Below are 14,216 nucleotides of genomic sequence, written 5' to 3'. Positions count from 1 at the left end.
GGAGGCTCGACTTGACTGACTCTTTCGGATGTCCAGAAAAAAAAAAAAAAAGAATTATGTAGTGATGTGAGTGAGAGTGGATTATGGATTAAGTGATCCAAAACATATGCGACCCGCCCTGTTTTGCGCATGGCACGGCCGCTGGGCCGAGTTGAGTCATGCGCACGGGCCACCAACCCAATCTTATAAGGCCTGATTTGGGCTTTTTGGAAAAGAAAACGAATTTAAGTAAGAAGCTTGCTTCCACAGTTCCACGTATCCGATGGGGAACTAAAAAAGAAACAATTTTAAAAACTTTGAATTACTTAATGCATAGGGATAAGATTGATTTTGATTTTTTAAAATTAAATTTTTTTTATAAGCTATAAACTCTAACACTATGTTTCCATCAGGCATCATACCCAAATCGTACCCATAAAGCACACCATATGGTGGGCTACTTGCTACTAGGACCTTGATTGCATGATGGTGGGGTTCACTATTACACATTACATGCGTGTGCAGATCTAAGGTTATTAAATTTTGGCATAGGTCTGTAAAATTTCCTTCTCAAGCAGCAACTTAATGAGTTAGGTCATTTGGATCCATGATTAAATGCTGCAAGGGAAGCCAGCTGGCGCTAATCATTCCTTGGCCCCGCCTTTCTAGATAAAAAGAGAATATTCTTTTTATCAAAAAGCAAGAGAATATTCTTTTAAGATTAAATTTTAAATTAGAGTTTGTCACCTGGGACGCACTTGATGGACTCGGGGAACCTAATCAAATTTTGAAAAATAAAAAAGAGTGCAACTTGTTGCCGCCACAATTCGAAGTGAACCGCTGGGGTCAGACAAAATCTAAAGTAAAAGGTTGAAGTCGGTTGATTGGGCTCTGGGATGAAGAATTAGGGTGAAGAGTGCTGATAATGATTGAACGTAGCTGAAGAAGCTTGTCTAACGTAACTCGTCTGGCCTAAAAATAGGAAGAGAAGTCTATTTGCCGAAGTTTGTTTAACGAAAGATCCATTGATGCTCAAGTCAGCTGAATTCCAAAGGAACAAAAAAAAAAAATGAGAGAGTTGCAGAGTGCGCTAGAGTGTGAGAGCTTAGACAAACATACTTGGAGGTCCCTCTGCTATCTCTTATATTGTTGCCTAAGATGACAACTCAATAGAGAGGTGAATTAGGTTTACAAATTTTTTTACAAACTTAAACAATAATTAAATAAAACTAATTTAAACTTTAAAATGCATAACAAAATAAGTAATAAATAAATATACAAGATAAGAACAAGCATAAACAACTCAAACACAAATATTTTATGGTGGTTTGGAGTCAAACTCAATTTCTACGTCTACTCCCTAAAGCTTTCTCCATAAAAATTTTATTATAATCTATGAACAAGATTACAACACAAATATTTTTAGGACTCACAACTAAATTTAGTTGATTTTTTTGGCAGTCATACAAATCAAGCTGTTTTTGCTAGTACATCTAAACCAACCTCGAGTTCCAATACTTAGGAACTCTTTGCTTATTTTCAAGCTCAGCAAAATTTAGTCGTTTTTTTAGGACAATCGACTGCAACCTAACTGTTTCATAGGTACAGACAAATCTTACAAGCTTGTTGATTTTTTGCAGTGTCAGCCACACCCAAAACTCCACATGAGATTTTTTAATCTCGTGCACAAAAGAAAGATAGAAAATAAATACAATATAACCTCTACAAAGGTTGGATTTTTGTCGTTGAAGCTTGAGTTTGATTGCACTGAATGTTTGGATCTTGAAGTAAATAGATTTTGATACTTTCCCATTTTTCTTTTTCGCTCGCTCTTGATCTTGTGGTAGAACTTAATGATTGAAAGTTAAAGTTTTCTCTATAGATATTTAGAAGCTCTCTGAAGTAGATGGAGGCTTTGAATGGTCACTTCTCAAATTGATCCTCAAGTTCAAGTTCTAGAAGTGGTGATTGACTTATATTTCTTTTCTTTTACCTCATCCACTTAATCTCTAGCTCAATTTGGAAGCTTGTATAGCTTGAAAAGTTGTTGGAGAGCCGTTTCTAGCCGTTGAAGAGGTTGAAATAGCTGTTAAAAATGAATATGGCCATTTTATTTTTGCAAAAAACTAGTCGTTATTGTTGTCAGACGCAAATGAGTCGACTCTTCTTCCTCAGAGGGCGCCTTGAAAAAATGCTCTTTTTTCTATACTGCCTTTTGCATGTGGTTACTATGGGGGCGATTCATCTATGTTTGGGGTCGACTCGAGGTTGTTTAGGGTTGACTCATAATCCACTAAGGTCGATTTGCTTAGGCATGAGCGATAACCACCCGTCAATTGGTGAGATTGTGATCGTGTCTTTAATAGCAATTAATTGCTTAAAATACACTTAAATTGGAGCCACATGGCTTATTACTGCTAGTTGCCTAGCTCGCTCTAATTGGTACAATGGTTAAATTCGATTGATTGCTGTGGCCGACTAAGTTAGCTGCTAAAACTAGTAAGTTGGTTTGTGCCGAGGTTAGGCTGACGAATATATGCCATAACACAACTCAATACGGTAGAGCCATGGCTTTTATTTTTGGAGTTAAAGAAATAAAATGGAACCCAGGTTGAGGCTCACCCGACAGGGATCGTATTATAGCCCTTTAGGATTCATATTGTAATAGTATATGGGACATATTAATGAGATAATATAAAAGCATTTTATTAACGAGATAAGCACATAGCCAAGAGCTCGTAAACAAAAATCTCGTATCACTGAGATAACGAATGAAATGTTCTAGACTTCAATAAATTTGACTATTACTTGTTTCTGTCCGGCCTAAAAGCGTGCGAGAATTTTAGCGCCACGGACGCTCAACTAACAATACAAAATAAGGATCAAAGTCTCCGGAAGCTCACATGACTCGTTCCAACTTCCATTTCAGCTAAGTAATGGGAGCTTAAGACAGCGACGATGGGGTTCAATTCTTCCTATTTATTTATCTATTCCACGGCCATTGGTTTCCACTTTCCACTGATTCCGAAAACGAGGTCCAGAAACTAATACCACATTAAAGGGACCATCATAGTTCTCTCTCCTCGTCAAACGAGAGTACTTACCTAGGACCCAACTTTTAAACTGGAGGCAGATGTGCAAAATGACAAAAGTGGAAATCTTGCGACTTCTTTCCACAAAGAACATGGAAAATATCAAGAAACTTTATGATACAGTGATAGCTTAATCTAATTAAATAAAATTATCATCACATCCTTTTGTATGATTGCCAATTGTATAAAATTATAAGAATGAAAATAAGTTTTTGTAAATTTGAAAAAAAAATTACAAGACATTTTTCGTTTACAATCATGCATTTTATTTTCTAACATTTTTAAACTAAAAATAAACTTGGAAAAGGTGTAGCATAAATATTTCTATAAATAAAGGTACACATGCAATTCCTCCCAAGTTTAAGTTGATATACTTGAAACAAGTTTATGTTTTGAAGTTTTAACTTATTTGGTTTGGTATTAGGAAGTGCAAAATATAAATAATTATGTCTAATTTTCACGAAAAATATTATATCTATGCTGGAATAGTTAATCTAGGAGAAAAATTATTCTTACTTCTAATTTGAAATAGTTCCATAGCCACTTGAATAACTCTACACTCGGGATAATTCAAGAACTTAATGTCAGAAATAGCTTATAACTATAGCTTTCTTTACAATAATTATGTTTGACATAAATATTTTTTTTTTTAATTTGCAGACAATACAATATAAACATCCAAATATGTGGTAAGTATGCAACTAATCCTTATATATATAAATATTTCTTTAATTTTGAATGGGACATTCTAACGTGAGGAGCAAGGATGGACAACTTAACGTGTGGGTTGAGGCATCACCGTCACCATGACCATGGCCAAAAATGATATATGTATAAATAATAATAATAAAAAAATCAGTAAAATCAAGAACCTCCCCTCACAGACTGAGAACTCCGATCCAATTGCATGGAGTGAGTTCAGAAGTATTCGTTTCCGGTCAACAGTTTGAAACAAAGAAACCCCTCTCCTCTTTCCCCTTCGGCGGCCGTCACCTTCCCTCCCCTCTTATAAAAACCCCCCTCTCTCTTCTATTCAACGACAAGAAACACCCATTCAACCCTCTCTCTCTCTCTCTCTCTCTCTCGTATCGATCTCATCATCATCTATTATGGGGAAGGGATTGTTTGATCTGGAGAAGCACTTCGCCTTCTACGGGGCGTACCACAGCAACCCGGTGAACGTCTTCATCCACATGCTCTTCGTCTGGCCCATCTTCTTTACGTCTCTCGTGCTCTTCCACTTTGCTCCCCCTCTCCTTCACCTCCCCTTTGCCGATGGCGGCCTTGCCTTGGACTTCGCCTTCGTCTTCGCCCTCATCTATGCTCTCTTCTACGTCCTCATGGAACCCAAAGCCGGCTCCCTGGCTGCCGCCCTCTGCTTCCTCTGCTGGCTCGGCAGCAGCTCCCTCGCCGCCCGCCTCGGCTTCTCCCTCGCTTGGAAGGTCCGTCGACTTTTCCATTCTTTATTTCTTCATGATTTTATGCGATCGATCGGATTTGGAGATCTTGTTTCGCTGATTGACTTGGGTATGATTTCGCATGGTGTTAATTGGATTCGTCTTTCGTTTTTGTATTGTTTGTCCTTAACCTTATTTGATGCGAAGAGCGGGTGCAAAATTTAGGTTTTCGGTATACTTTTGGCGCTGTTAGGAAGCGGATTCGTGTCGATTTTATCATGATTAGGTGTTATTGGATGCTTGTGAACTGAGGATCATGCTAAAATTGTGCAGTATTGTGATTGTCCTTTTGGTCTCAATTTAGTGCATTGTAAATGTGTTCTAGTGCAGGGATGTTCTGATGTATCAACAAATTATTGTGCTCCTTTTTTATCTTTATAATTAGTATGGGTAGCTGAATGCGTTCTCCTCCTCTCAAACCCTTGATTGGGACTCATACTGGGTTAGCAGGTATATTCTTTTGTCTTCCTGTGATCATTGAGATTCCGGATTAGGATGCAAGAGATCAGTCCCAATTGTAATCTTTTGCATCTTTTTGTTTCTAGGGAACCTAACCATGTGTTCAACATTTCTTTAATTTTCTTTGTGCTGAATTCTTTCTCTCTCACACACACACCAAACATGTGTCTGTTTTTTTTCTTTTTAAGTGTAATGACATAATAAGAAACTTAAAACATAAGATATATTAAGACCTGGACAATAAGTTAACATAGTGCTATTTTAAAAACAACTGTTTCACCCGTTGGACTTGTTCTGTTGTTATGACTGGATTATTGCTGTAAATTATTTACTCATTGATCTCTTGATGGAGAAAGCAATGACAGATTGCTCGAGAATTTTAACTGCATTAGCTCATCTCTTTTGTCTCCCCACCATTAAACCTAAAATACTTCTAACCTATGTCAGGGGAAAAGGCACAATTTCATTTATATGAAATCCATTTAATGAACGTCACATTCAATTGAAATATAACAACTATTAGCAACATCAAAAATATAGAATACTAATAGGGTGACCTGAGTAATGGAATTGCATACATTTTGAGAAGGCCGGTAGTTTCAGCAGTTATCACCAACAGTCTAAACATAAAAAACATGAATGAATTGGAGTCAAAGACCTGAGTCACCTGAACCTTCAGAAAATAGGGGGAAAAGAAGGAAAATTTTTCTTCATATATAAAGGGATCATAACTAGCAAAGCCAGCTAATTGTCAATTAAAGAATCCATCCCAAGCTAGGATAATCAGAAAATCAATCAGCATATTTACATCTGCAGATCAGCCTGTCATTGGTTTTGGAAGATGCTGCAAACTCTGATTTCCATCATGGTACTGTACACCTATGCTAGACCCATGTTCCAGATGGAGGTTGTCATACCACTGTGGTGATCCCAATAGTGCTGATTTTTCCATTAATATTTTATTATGTTTCTCTTAGTCCATAATGGCTAGAAAACTGCATGTGGAATCAATGTTTACATTTTTAGTCAATTATTTTTTTAAGCCCTCATTGATTATGGAATTTCTAATGGATCTAATAGATTGATGCCCTTGAAATATTAATCTGGATTGGTGACTGATTAAATCTCTGCCTTTTCCAAATTGACACATTCGATCCATCTTTTCAATAGGTCTTATTCAGAGCTCTCATCTAAATCTCTGCCTTACCCTTCAAGGGAACATGTACGCTAAACATTGTCATAACCCAGAGACTGTATAACACCTTTTATAGTTAGAATCTGTGAACTGTGAAGTACTTCATAGAGAACTCTCCGTATTTTCCTAATATCCTAGCATCCTCTCCTTTCTAGTGAAAAAGAGAACTAAATATTTAAAAATTTTAAAGATTTGTTAGAACTGCTAGCCAAGGTTCGTCGTCTTGGTACCGGATCCTGTACTGGTGCCACACTAGTACTATATTGGTACGGTACGGTATGGAGTGTTTTTGGCATATCGAGTGCTGATACGCTTTCAGTACTGTGTACTGGTACCAGACTAATATGGTATATCTCGTACTGTCCGGTTCGGGCCGGCACGGCGAACCATGCTGCTAGCTTTAGTCTCCAATGCACATTGTCAGAGGTAAGAATGTTAAACAACAATTGCCCTTCTTGTTTCAAGGCAACTTATTGTCATGGCATTCCACTTGAAAGCTACTTGGACAAAGTTTGGAAGTGTAATGCTAAAGGGAACTCGCTCGCATAATCTTTGTGCCTGAAGTGCGCTCTTGTTTGTTGGTTCTTTCCTAACCTTGTACTGACACTATTCTGGAGCAGTATAGACCTTTTATTTGCTAAATGTTCTTCAAGTTGGTGAAAAGGCATCCAAATATACCCTTTTCATTGTTCAAGCATAACCACAATCTGAATGAAACGAATATAAGGTACTATTTATTGTAGTACTTATTAAGTGGAAAATCATCTTAATGAGTGATGCATCTCATGCCAGATAGTTCCATGCCTGCTTCTACCGATGGTTCAAATAGTTTTTGATAAGTTATTTGATAAAATTATCAAAAATGTGCAAGATTTATTGCTTAACAGATATGTTTACTCTATCAAAATCTACATGAAAACCAAGAAAAAGTTTCTTGACTAAACCATCTTTGCCCATATGTGAGTAACTCATGAGGCGCTCGCATGCTAGCCTGATTGCTTATGAGTGATTCTAATTTGTCTATAAGAAGCAGTGATGTAGCAGCAGTGTCGCTGGTAAAAAATTAGGAAAGCTTTTCTGAGGTTGCAGTTCAAGTAGGGATCCATGCTTGTCTGTTGGTTAATTTTAGGATTAATTAGTTACTTTATGCAATCAGTCCTTGGCAGTTGAGGGACCATGGAGAAGGAAATCTAAATCTCTTCCTTCTTCTAATTGAACAATTTAATGATATCATCAAGATGAAGAGGAGGATAGCATTACTGCAACCATTTGAACTATGAAGAAAGCATTGATGGATACTTGGATCACTTTGGTTTTTTGTGCTATAATTGGTTTTGACTGCTAGTAGGTGGATAAAAACCTAGGTCCTTGTCAAGCAAAACAAGCATTTTTTTTTCTGGAAAATTGACATAACTGCTTTCTGGATATGGTCGAATTGTTTTCTGCTTAGGATAATTGCTCACTTTTTTACTTTAAGATGTCTTGGCATGAGTTAGTCTGCAAATCAGCTTAGAATAAATGACTAGGTTGAAGGAAAGATAACTTTGCACATTTCCTGTGCCACTAACATATGTCTTTGTTACATGTGTACTTCAATCTAGCTTGGTTCTACCCCTACTATCGAAATCTGTGTGGTATCGATTCTATATGAAAGGCTCCCTTGGCACCTCTAAGGCTCATACCATACCTCAAGTAATTTAATACCTTGTATTCATTTGATAACTTTAGGCTTTGGTATATTGGATATCATCTGTCATAATCATCGAAGTTATTCTTCCTTTTGGAACATTCATAATTGCAGGGATCACTATACACTTATTATCAAGCTTGAGCTATTTTAATCTTTATTGTAGCATGGATCATTTATTTATGCCTGTAACTGATTCTTCAAAGTTGAACTACACTGCCGATAAGGTAATCTCTTCTATTTTTTTGTCTCAGAGCAACATATATTACAAAGCGAGCCTTCGTATGTTAGATTTATGTCATACCATTTATTTGAAACCGCATGCCATTTTCAAACACCAAAGTATGCCTATTGATGCAGGACTGGACTGCATCACATTCAATAGCTTGAATTGCTGATTTATAGTTCTTTAATTGTAGGCTTTAGATAGAAAACATTAGGATTTGTTGAGGTCAATAATAGCCAACCACGGTCGTACAATAAGATCTTTAAGTTCATAATTTTATGAGGGTCGGAAGGGGTCTATTTAGATAAGTTAAGGGGTCAGTTGCTGTTAATGACACTGTACTGCAGATAGTGGTGCTACAACACTTAAGGATCAACAAGTTGTTTGTTTGGGAAATTTTATTAGGGATTTGTTTCCATCTTTGTAAAGAGTCTCAAAAGGATCAAAATTCATTAGCTTTTGGGTCAAGTTTGTGAGTTTATAAAGAGGGTCTAGAAAAAAACTTGTATACTTTCTTTCTATCTTTCTTTTTGAAATGAATTGAAGGTTTGAAGCCAAGTTCGAGTGTCTGATTTCTTCTCTGTCCCTCTTCCCCTCATCTCTATAACCCTCATTCTCTTCTTGTCCTACATCAATTTGGTATCGAAGCCAAAGATCCTACCTTCTCTTCCTTATTGCTTGAACTTCTGTCTATTTATTTCTTATTTCTTTACCTTTTATCATAGTCGTGAATGAGAACTTGAATTTTAGAATTGGTTACCTTCATGAGCATGTCAAATATGGGAAGAAGATCTTTTGCTACATAGTGGGCCTCTATCAAGAATGATGTGATGTCCATGTAGGCTGCAATGCAAGCAATTACAGTGGCTTTAGGCGTGTAAAAACTGTCCAAGGCCGAACTACAAATCAAGAATCTTAGATGAAGAAGCCAGAGAACTTATGCATGAAGAGCTTACAATTGGTGCTTTATCATGTGAAGAGTCTATGGTCAAGGATTCATTATGCAACAGCACCACCATCAAAGTTTTGTTAATTGAGAATCCGTTAGTTGATGATCTATTGCACCACCATCAAAGTTTTGTTAAATGAGAATCCGTTAGTTGATGATCTATTGGATCTATCAGAGACAAAGGATCAAAATAATGAAGATCAATGCAAGGAGCATATGTGGCAAGATCAAATTGCTAATCTAAAATCAATGATCAAGATCAAGTCACATGAAGATCCATTCCTTACTAATTTGCTCGATTCCTCAAAGCTTGTCATCAAACGGATGATCCACACCTTGTTGCTTGTAAAACAATGGACATTAAAACAATCAAAAAACAATTTGATTTCAAGAGAACTTTATGTGGGTCTCCATTATCAAATCATAGAGGACTTAAAAGAGGATAAAGCTTTTGGAAGAAAAAAAAAGATCTTTTGGATGATATTCACGTAGTGGAAGCGAATGATGCGGGAGTGAATTGCATCACATGCAACCGCCTGGATTTTGATGATTTAAAGTTCTTCTATTTCCAATAATGACAACCAAGATCATATCATAAGATCTTTGAATCCATAATTTTAGGAGGTCTAGAAGGAGTATATTTAGGTAAGAGGTGGTAAATATTCACATTAGCATGAATAGTGATGCTTCAGTACCCATGGATTGTTAGGGGTCAAACAGCTGTTTCTTTTTAAAATTTTATTAGGGATTTGTTTTTTCTTTATAAAGAGCTCCAAAAAGACTAAAATTTATCAACTTGTGGGTCAATTTTGTGAGTTTATAAAGAGGGTCAAGAAAAAGACTTGTATGCTTTTTTTCTGAAATGAAAGAAAGGTCTGATGTCAAGTTCGGTCGTCTTATTTCCCCTCTCGCCCCCTCTTCCCCTCCTCTCTATGACTCTGATTCTCTCCTTGTCCTACCCGTCTTTCTGCTAACAACTTTACTGATTAACATAGCCTTCTTGAATGGTTGGAGTAAATCTTTGTTTCTCCTATATTCAATAGTTCTTTTCAGGAAAGGACTACCCAAGAGCACCCAAGAATATACTAATCTGCCAAAATATGCACTATAAGACACTTAAACACAAATACCTCTATTTAGTACCTTCTTGCATACTTCTTGAAGTGCATTAAATGTAAGGGTGACTTGAATTCTTTAAAGAAAAGGTTTTGAAGTTAAATGTCTTTTGAGAAAATACATCAAACAAATTTTATTATTATTTCATGTAATTGACACCTAAAATTTTCTGAGAAATGTCACTGTTTATAGAAGATGCCAACAATAGGATCTGGTTTCTGGGGGCTAATAATTGAAGGGTGAATGTTTTGAAGTAAGAGGATTGATGCAAGTTCAGGTGCTCTTGGCATGTTCTTACTGCAATGGATATATTGATTTGAAGGAGATATGTGATCAGTCAGTCCTTATTCTACTGGTACTTACCAAATTCCTGTTTTGGTGATGAGTTCACCTCATAAAATTAGAGAGCTGCATCAACTGCTAAAAGCTGTAACAAAAATGCCAAGGAAAAGGAGGGAATTGAAAACCCTGAAGCAACTAAAGCATGATTCTTCCTTCATGCCTGAACTATCCAGCCCATGAAGGAACCTGTCATTCTCTTTGCTTCCTTGAGAGTGGTCAAAAGAAACAGCTTCCTCTGGTGATATATGTTTTTTCATTGAAAATATTTGCATGCTCCATGGTGGTTTTCCTCCTTCAGCCCAGTGAACAACTTTACTAGTTCCCCTGCATGATAGCAAACCCAAATGAAAGAGCTTGAGAATGGAAAATTGTTTTCAGAGTCATGGGTTAGTATTGATATTGGCATACTAGTATTCTCACCAAGAAATTCAAAACCCAAATAAAAGAGGTTGTGGCATATCAGATATGGAGCACTAGTATTTCAATCTTTTGGTCATCAAATCTGATCCTGCCATATTAAGTCCAATGTTGGCATTCAGCTTTTGGAAGAAGAAGGGAAAGTCTTGGCAGTATAAGGAGAAATCCTCCAAGGAGTGAATAAATAAATCCCATATGCAGTCTGTATCAAGCTTGAAGGTTCAATTTATCTCCAGGATATATTTTAGGCTATTTGCATTCACATACTTTCTTTCTAAATCCTGGACCCCACATTTAATTTTAATGCTTCTTTTGTTTGTCTCATCATGAAAACAAACATTTATGCTCCAGTTCCAGCTTTACAGTCATTTCTTCACCTTCAATGGTTCATGCCAAGTATTATGTTCATGGCTTTTTAAAAAAGAAAGAAGTATATATACTTGTCAGTATATGCATCATCCCTTACCATATATTTGATTATGAAACACTCTGTTTTATAGTGTTCATGCATATCTATTACTTTGAAAGTTGAAGCATCCTTTTGCATTATGCAAGACCAGAATTTTTCAATTCTAACATAAATACTCATTGTTAACCTCTTTTTCTTTAATCTCCTCTCATGGCAGTATGCTAGAGATTTTCAGCCCTTAAGCATTTCCATAAAGTCTCACTTGAAAACTGAATGTTGAAAATGCATTTTGAATGCCAAGGGTGGTGTTATGATTAGCGAGCAATAAACGGTGACTGGGAGCTCAACTTGTTCTATGCCCTTAACATAATAGATTTTGATGATTTGTTAATGGAATTAAGAAATATCACTTGTGTGCAGTTTCATGTTTAAAAGTAGACACTGATAGTTTTCCTGCAACATCTATACAGGTCGTTCTTGCTGCTCAGTTGTTTTGCTGGACTTGGCAATTTATAGGCCACGGAGTGTTTGAGGTAAAGTATGCCTTTTATGGTCATTTCATTCTGATAAGAACCATGTGTATCTTTGTTCTACGGACTGGTGCAACTGAAACCTTTTCTTTTTTCCCGTCCTCTCAGAAGCGCGCACCAGCTCTTCTCGACAATCTTTCTCAAGCTTTCTTGATGGCCCCATTCTTTGTTTTGCTCGAGGTAATCATCTGCATTCTGTGATGTAAAAGAATCTAAAATGAAGAGTATCCTGACTTTCTGTGTATCCAGGCACTTAATTTTTTCGGGTACGAACCATATCCTGGCTTCCATTCTAATGTAAGTGCAAAGATTGAGGCTGCTCGCAAAGAATGGCAGGCAAATAAGCAGAAGAAAAGTTCGTAAGGGATAGCATCTAAATCACATTACCCATCATTTCTCCTTGGCCCTGGTTGCATCAGTTTACTTGTTAACACCAACGCTGTTAGTGTCCATGCCATATGTGCTCAGTTATAGCATCTATAATTAAAGAGCATCATACCGCAGTTTGTACATCACAAAAATCATGTATTGTGAAAAAACAATGAAACCATCTTGAAATGCTTCTGTCTATGTTCCAATTATTACAATAATGCTTGCGGATGTATTACACGCGCGCACAAAAAAAAAAAAAAAAAGGCTTTGAAGTGTCATACTCGAAAGCATGTCGACAAGCTGTTCCCAGGTTCTGGCTTCTGAACTCCCCTTCCTTTCATTGATTCTCTGACATTCAACACATCATTCCATCGGCCAGCACCTGCATACATGTGTGACAGGAGAACATAATCACTGCTATGATCAGGTTCCAACTCATCCAGATGCTTTCGAACTCGTTCACCCAATTCAATGTCCCCATGAACCCGGCATGCCCCTAACAATGTCCTCCACACCACTGCATTGCCTTCCATCGGCATGCTCCTTATCAGTTCATAAGCCTCCTTCACAAGCCCTGCTCGCCCAAGAAGATCAACCATGCATCCGTAGTGCTTTATAGTGGGAGTGATACCACAGTCTCTCCTCATGCTATCGAAGTACCTTTGCCCTTCTTCTACCAGACCTCCATGGCTGCAGGCGCAGAGCACTCCTAGGAAAGTAATGTCATTTGGCTCTTCGATTTCAGTCTTTCGCATCCTATCAAAGAGCCCTAGCGCTTCATCTGCGTGCCCATGCATTGCAAGTCCTAGTATCATCGAGTTCCATGAAACTATATTCCTCTCTTTCATATCCTCGAATACTCGAAGAGCTCTATCAATTGCCCCACACTTGGCGTACATATCGATCAGAGAGTTCAGAACTGAGATACTCCGATTAAGAATGGAACCGCTGATGCTTGAATGAACCCATCTGCCAAAATCCAATGCGCCCAGCTCCGAGCATGCCGACAGAACTAGAACTAAGGTGGCCTCGTCTGGGTGGAAACCACTTCTCTTCATTATCCCAAGCATCCTCAAAGCCTCCTTGTATCGGCCGCGGTTCACATAGCCATCAATAAGAGTGTTCCATGACACTACATCTACACTGGGCATTTCTTCGAATACCCGGCGAGCGGTGTCCATCTCTTCAAACAGGCCATACATGTGGATGAGGGTGTTGCCCACGTAGACATGGGCATCCAGGCCATGCTTTAGTACACAACAGTGAATTTGCCTGCCCAATTCGACAGCAGTCAGCTGCCCGCAAATTTTGAGCAGGAACGAGAAGGTGAAATTATCTGCCACCTTCCCCTTCTGTCGCATCCTCTGGAAGAAAAGGAAAGCTTCCTCTGCTCTGCTAGTCCTCCCAAATCCTCTGATCATAGTGTTCCAGATGAATCCATCTGGCCATTGGAGCTGTTCGAAGATGGCCAATGCGTAGTCCATGGATCCATTCTCCGAGACGCAGCAGAATGTGATGGCTCTGCCCACAACAAACACATGCTGGTCGAAGCCGGTTCGAATGATCTGGGAATGTATCTGGGAGAGATCCCTCATGGTGGAGCACGACTGGAAGAGGGAGATGAGGCTTTGCTCTTTTGAGTGGTAGCTCTCATCTAGCTCTTCTTTTGTATTTGTTGGGTCATCAGAGGGTAAGGAGCAACGATGAGTCCGTTGTCGCAGTAGGAATGGAGCAACTGAGAGCCTTCTGAACGATCCAAAGATATGTCTGTTCCAGTTGCTGGGTAAAGTCATAGCTACTGGATTATGAAGCATGGAATTGTGACCCGCATATATTTGAGTCTGAATACACGTTGCTAAGATGATGCACAAAGTACTAGACCAACCTAATGAAACTTATCATAGATAAATAAAGGTGAGCAGGGGATTAGAATACTCTTTTAACTCATTTGGTTCTCAAATTTTTTATTTTTTCCTAGAAAAACTG

At 37.9% G+C, this 14,216-nt stretch overlaps 2 protein-coding genes across 2 annotated transcripts in view; one reads left to right on the top strand and one right to left on the bottom strand.

Moving 5' to 3' along the window:
* Nucleotides 1–12,439, top strand: part of LOC103702807 (2-hydroxy-palmitic acid dioxygenase MPO1) — a 26,564-nt gene extending 14,125 nt beyond the window's left edge. Inside the window, exons 2-5 of the mRNA XM_008785377.4 lie at nucleotides 4,132–4,513; nucleotides 11,799–11,861; nucleotides 11,967–12,038; nucleotides 12,108–12,439. Of these exons, the coding sequence (XP_008783599.1) occupies nucleotides 4,181–4,513; nucleotides 11,799–11,861; nucleotides 11,967–12,038; nucleotides 12,108–12,221 (582 nt within the window). The 5' untranslated portion in view covers nucleotides 4,132–4,180 and the 3' untranslated portion in view covers nucleotides 12,222–12,439. The remainder of the gene's footprint in view (nucleotides 1–4,131; nucleotides 4,514–11,798; nucleotides 11,862–11,966; nucleotides 12,039–12,107) is intronic.
* LOC113462464 (pentatricopeptide repeat-containing protein At4g21065-like) lies at nucleotides 12,283–14,216 on the bottom strand. Its single transcript, XM_026802977.2, has one exon. The coding sequence runs from the start codon at nucleotides 14,042–14,044 to the stop codon at nucleotides 12,506–12,508; it is 1,539 nt and encodes a 512-aa protein (XP_026658778.2). The 5' UTR covers nucleotides 14,045–14,216; the 3' UTR covers nucleotides 12,283–12,505.

Source organism: Phoenix dactylifera, chromosome 6 (assembly GCF_009389715.1).
Source record: "Phoenix dactylifera cultivar Barhee BC4 chromosome 6, palm_55x_up_171113_PBpolish2nd_filt_p, whole genome shotgun sequence".
Taxonomy (NCBI): Eukaryota; Viridiplantae; Streptophyta; class Magnoliopsida; order Arecales; family Arecaceae; genus Phoenix; species Phoenix dactylifera.
Note: the sequence above shows the minus strand (reverse complement) of the source record. Positions and strands in the feature narration are given on the sequence as shown.